At 38.8% G+C, this 6,000-nt stretch overlaps 1 protein-coding gene across 1 annotated transcript in view; it reads right to left on the bottom strand.

The window, feature by feature from the left end:
• Positions 1 to 365: 365 nt before the first annotated feature.
• Positions 366 to 6,000, bottom strand: part of galnt2 (UDP-N-acetyl-alpha-D-galactosamine:polypeptide N-acetylgalactosaminyltransferase 2) — an 88,298-nt gene continuing 82,663 nt past the window's right edge. Inside the window, exons 14-16 of the mRNA XM_080191921.1 lie at positions 5,827 to 5,953; positions 5,252 to 5,371; positions 366 to 2,662 (exon numbers count right to left, since the gene is read on the bottom strand). Coding sequence (XP_080048047.1) covers positions 2,507 to 2,662; positions 5,252 to 5,371; positions 5,827 to 5,953 — 403 coding nt within the window. The 3' untranslated portion in view covers positions 366 to 2,506. The remainder of the gene's footprint in view (positions 2,663 to 5,251; positions 5,372 to 5,826; positions 5,954 to 6,000) is intronic.

Raw genomic sequence — 6,000 nt, 5'->3', positions numbered from 1 at the left:
AAATTGTCCCATAGACACGGGGACTAGCTAGCGTAAATATGTGGGGTTAGAGAGATAGGGCCTGGATGGGTTGTGGTCAGTGCAGACTTGATGGGCTGAATGGCAGCCTCCAGTGAATTCTCCCCATTGTCCTGGTCAGCACTCATCCCTCAACCAACATCAAACATTATCTAATCATTCCATTACCATTTATAGAACCTATCCATGTGCAAATTGGCTGCTGCATTTCCTACATTAAAACAATGTCCAGGTTGAAATGCAATGTCTTTCACAACCTTGGGATGTCTCAAAGCATCAGAAATGCAAGTTATTTCTCTCTCAACATTTAACTATGTTAATATAATTTACAAAAATATGAGAAAATGGAATTTAAAGGTATAAAGTTTATTAAAGTTAATTCATTTTCAAAGATGCTTTCCATCACATCTATAAAAAGTATGAGCAAGATCATGCTTTGTAGATTAGTGAGAAAAATGCAGGAAGAGTCATTCTATGAGCTGATGGCACTGTTGTCATTTTCGAACACTCCATAGTGACATCATTGCGCACAACACTAACGTTACTCTTTACAAAAGTCACTCGAATTGGGCATTAAGAAAAGAAATTACAGTATTTTACAGAAAAAAAATCAATACAGTTACAAGTCACTTCAAAACAAAAGCAAGTCCAATGTCTTCTGGAGACAACCTAAAGCACTGGAATTGGAGAGTTCTCCATCCTTCCACTGATCCCCTTCGCATTTTGCGAATAGCAAAGGCTTTTAATAATGGGATTTTTTTTTCTCTTTGTTAGGAGGAAATACTTTCAGTATTTAAAATTCCAAGATTATTAAAAATTATAAATGAAAAGGATGAAGCTCTTCTACAGAATGAACTTTGGCACACTGTGGCATGTAAACATTTTATTTGAAAAATACCATCAAACCCCACGTTCAGCAGCAGTAAAATCTATCGTTCCAAGAATGAACTTGGAAGTTTCACGGTGTAAGTTTCTGCTTTTAAAGCTGGTAATAAAAACATTGTCTGCCCTTTCACATAAACAACAAAGACATGGAAGATTGAATGAAGCAGAGATTGAAATGAGACAGAGCAAGGAAGTGACGAGATATAGCTGGAGAGGGGCAAGCAAGAGATAAAAGAGACATGGGGGGGGTCTGGGGAAGACAGGCAGCGAGACGTTTCTTATTTTAATCATCCTTTGATATTCTGACTGTGCCAGACACTTTTATTGCATTGTGGTCACTAAATCTGAAAACAGTGTCACCTGACAAGACAGTCATCAATTTGATAAACTAAATAAATATAAATGGAATAAGGCTTTACAGAAGACTGATACTAAAAGACATACTTGCTACCAAAAGTGATCTTGGGAAGCAGCGGCACACAAACCTTTAAGTTGCCTACTGCTTTCAGTTCACTAAGCGATCATTTTATAAAAATTCCTTTTAAGTCTTCAAATGACAAGCATAAATAAAATGAAAAAAGTACTGTCATTGCTGAAGGTGCGCTTGTGATCACCTAGAAATTTGACTTTGTTGTTACTTGTCCTGGGATAGGCAAGGCAACTGTTAGACACCACTTTGAAAATGTCAACGCAAAATAAGCTACCAGGTGAATTGTTGGATGGTTTTACAGTAAGTGCAGGCTGGAATCACAAACAAAAGGAATGATGTTGGTGAATTACAGTCACTTAACACAGCTACTTACATAATAAATATAAAATACTTCTGAATTGTCTTTGATCCATTAAATAACAATTAGCAATGTGTGTTTGTGCCTTGCAATTTCAGGGTTACACCCCCCATCTACCCCAAGCACAGAAAGGATTAAGAAGTGCTGAGGTTTAGCTGAGCATAACAAAGACATACTGAGTTACAACTACAGCATGTGGCTCTGTTTTCTTTTGGATATTGTTTCATTTCCCTACATCATTCTCGTTTTGTTCGATTAATTCTTCACGGCTTACAAAATTAATCATACGCTGAATTACAGTTAAGGAGTTTGCACACCCTGCAGTGAAAATTGAACTACAGAAAAAAAAACAGTAGCTTCGCATTTGGACAACAGTCGATACAAAAATTAATCACAAAAAGACTAAATAACGTGATTTCTGAAACACTACAGAGCCGGACACCATCTTCTTTAGAGACGCAGATGTTTTGTGCTCGTAAGCAGCCTTCATTATCAGTGCAGTGCATTTCCTATAAAACAAAAATCCAATCTGGGAAACGTCCACAACAGAAGGACTGAAATGGTTCTTGTTGTGAATGGAAGTGTGTGTATTTAAGATCAGAAGGGAGGGAGATGGGACTTTGCTAAATGAAAAGAAAGATATATAAGTACAGAGTACTGAAACCAACAAGTTTAGAAACTTGATACATTAATTAAAAAAAAAGATGTCATGTGGAACTCTTTCAAAGATCGAGGTATATGGTTGAATGCAAACTTGATTTACCAATTTAAATATAGTCCACATTGAAAGTTCCAAATGTAATGGTCCAGATGTATTACTGCTGTAAATTAAGTGTGAATTTCCACTGCTGTGAAAGGGATGGATTGCAGACTTCTACAGTGAGCCCGCCACTCCTGGCGTTTCGACTGTCCAGACACAGATTGCTGCCAACGTGTCTTAGTTTCGAGTTGTTCTCAATTTGTTCCCATTTCTGTAAAGAATATCACCGGGGGAGGTTAGTGTGCCAAATGCATTATAAAATCAGCTCAAAATTACAAATTATTTACACCAGTGAAGCTGGTCCTTTAGCCAACAGGTCTGCATTGGCATTTAGGCTCCACATTCTCCACATGCTTATCCAGCTTTCTATTAAATGCATCTGCGCTATTCATCTCAGCTACTCATTGTGGTAGCCGCTTCCATATTCTCACCACTCTGCGTAACAAGACTTTTGGCTAAGATCAAGTGTCAGATGGGGTGCAATGCCTTTTCTTGGATTATGTTTCTCTTTTTTGTGGGGACCGTGAATTGGATTCAATTGGAATTTGGTTTTTGGAGCAAGCAAGGAGATGGATTAAGGTCTTGCCCTGTCCACTCTGCACACTGGCTTTGTAATTTTAAGAATGGAGTAAAATTTAAAAACAAAACAAGGTTTGTCCTTGCAATATTCTACTCCAGTGATTGCCAACCTTATATATCTCATGGCAGACCTCTAGACTATAAAAAGATTTTGAGGTACACCTATTTTTCCTGAATGCTGCCCAGCTAAATTTTTTTTGGGTGATTTTCAGCTGTGTTTGATGTCGGAGAGAACAACAAGGCAGAAAATCCAGAGAGAATCAGGAAATACGGGTTTCTGTGGTTTATTGTGCGTATCTGGGTACTGATTCCACCGTAATAACACTGAGTGCTGATAGCTTCAGTTCCAGCAAGCGCAAAACCTGAGCCAGGGACTTAGAACAATGTCAACAATACAATATAAATGTAAAACAGGGTTTCTGCACCCATTTGGAGCTTTAGCTTTTTATGTGGGCGCATGGGGGCCTTTGTCTTCAGCTCCAAGTTCTGTTGGTCATGCGTATGGGCCTGACCAACAAAAAACGTCAAAACCACGCACACTTGGCCCTTTCCCAGCCTCTGCATGTCCTAGAGTCACAGAGTCATAGAGGTTTACAGCATGGAAACAGTCCTGCGGCCCAACTTGTGCATGCCACCCTTTTTTTCAAACCCCTAAGCTAATCTCAATTGCCCACATTTGGCCACATCCCTCTATACCCATCGTTCCCATGTATCTGTCCAATTGCTTTTTAAAAGACAAAATTATACCCACCTCTACTACTACCTCTGGCAACTTGTTCCAGACACTCACCACCCTCTATGTGAAAAGACCACCCCTCTGGACTCTTTTGTATCTCTCCCCTCTCATCTTAAACTTTTAAATGGGGGTCCTGAAGTTCATCAGGTCTTGCAGCTGCCAAAAACAGCTGAAGATGAAGGTTAATTTTAGTTTAATTAAATGAGTTTTTAATCATTTTGAATCTTTCGTCATGGCACACTTGGGAGGTTGTCTTTGCTGCATACTAGTGTGACAGTACTGTGCCTTTGAAAAAGGTATTTGTCATGTTTTTGAGCAGGATCTGTTATAGCATTTTTATTATTGGAGACATTCTGGATCCAGCAGCATTAAACTGTTCCTGCAGCAACATAATTCATTTTAATTGATGCACTATTTGTTTTAATCTGAACTAATGCAGAGTTCTGTTTTGTGTTTACCCCCATGGGATATTTCAGAGTGGGGTCTGATTAGCGTTAATCGACAGGTACGGTCATATGGATATAGTTGGGCTTACACAGAGAACTCAAACTTAATCTGCTTTTTGGGAGAAGAAATGCCTCTCTTTTCCCCCTCACTGAGGTCTTGAGATGGAATCTGCCGAGAAATAAGCCTTTTTCGCAGAGATTCTATTGTTTACGGGTGGAGTTTTCTCTGGAAGTTGCTACATGAGAATTAGAAGACAAGTGTCTGTGTGGATCACTCTCCAGAAGTGTCAAAAGCTAGAAATCTAGTACCTGTATAAGTAGCTTTGGTTTCTATGCTAACTGGTTTTAAAGAAGGGATTCATGTCTGTGAGGGAACACTGCTAAATTCCCCTTGATTAGAGGAATAGCTAGCTGTTAAGAATTATATTTTGTCATGAATTATGTATTTCAATTGGTAAAAATTATGCTAATTATTTTTGTTATATTCTGTGTTCTTAACTAAAGTTTGTTTAGATAAAAGTTTCCTAGCGGGTCACTTGAATCATACCTGGAGTGAAACAACTTATGCTCACCCTAATGCCAAAATCAAAAGTTAGGGTCAAGGCTAAATTAACAAAATACTTTGGATTTCTCACTTGGCCCTTACAGCAATGTTGGGAACCACTGTTATATTTTTACAAAAGTATACAGCACTGTAGGAATACAGGTATATCTTTACTTTGGAATAAAAAAAACTTTGGAGTAGGGGATAACATTAAGGCATAGCAAGAATTAGATAATGTTTGCTAACATCTGTATAGGGGTAACAAAGCATCACTCAGCATTAACTTCAGTTAGCTTTGAGGCGGATAGAAATTGTACATGCACATGGTGTGTGGAATACATTCGAGTTTCTAGGAATAGAACTGCATATATTGTTGGGTATGAAGTCTTAATCATATGTGAAACAATAACACTGTTCCTAACTTTTACAAAACTCTGATTAAAATGCTAAGGATTATCCAATAAGCAACCTGCTGTTACAACATCTGTTACCTACCTGTCTGCTGTCATTGTCTCTGCAGCCTTGTAACTTTATAAGAGAACCAGCAACCCGGTCCACCACAGTAAGGCACAAATCCATGTGTTTCACCGACTTGCCTTTTGTGAGTGCCCATTCCTGACCAAATAAAACCCAGAAAGACAAAAGTGAAAATCAGACAGATGTTACAGGCAAGACTGTTATATACCATTCCCCCAACATGCTAACCCCACTCCATACAACAGTGAACTTGTAACTCAAAGGCAGTCTATATAAAGGCTCATCCATAGCAAGCCAGGAAACTAAATTCATTATGTCTGATGATTTGTGGGCTGAGAAAAAGTGACTGTGAAGTATGTTGTACGGTCTAAATTAGGCAGGTTTAACTCATGTCCTTCAGGCAAGAGGAACACAGCACCCTTGCCTGGTCTGGGCCTATACATGACTTCAATCCTCAGAAATGAGCAATAAACATAGGTTAAGGAAGCCCTCAGGTAAAGACTACTGCCAAGCGAAGGAAGAATGAGATCCATTACATTTCGAAGTAAATATTACATCATAATCATACAGGAATAATGACAAACACTACACACCTGATTTCCTCCAGCATTGTGACATTCATAGACACCTACAACACCATCCGCAAAATGGCCCAGTGTGTCCAGGCAATTGGAACCTTGCTGTAATGCTCCAAACGCGATATCTTGGTGATCAGGGACCCTACAAGCGGGAAGGACAAACAATTATTATTAAGGCACATGAATCAG

This window comes from Carcharhinus amblyrhynchos, chromosome 7, assembly GCF_965287045.1.
Source record: "Carcharhinus amblyrhynchos chromosome 7, sCarAmb.v2.hapA, whole genome shotgun sequence".
In the NCBI taxonomy this organism is placed as follows: Eukaryota; Metazoa; Chordata; class Chondrichthyes; order Carcharhiniformes; family Carcharhinidae; genus Carcharhinus; species Carcharhinus amblyrhynchos.
This window is presented reverse-complemented; position numbering and strand designations above follow the sequence as displayed.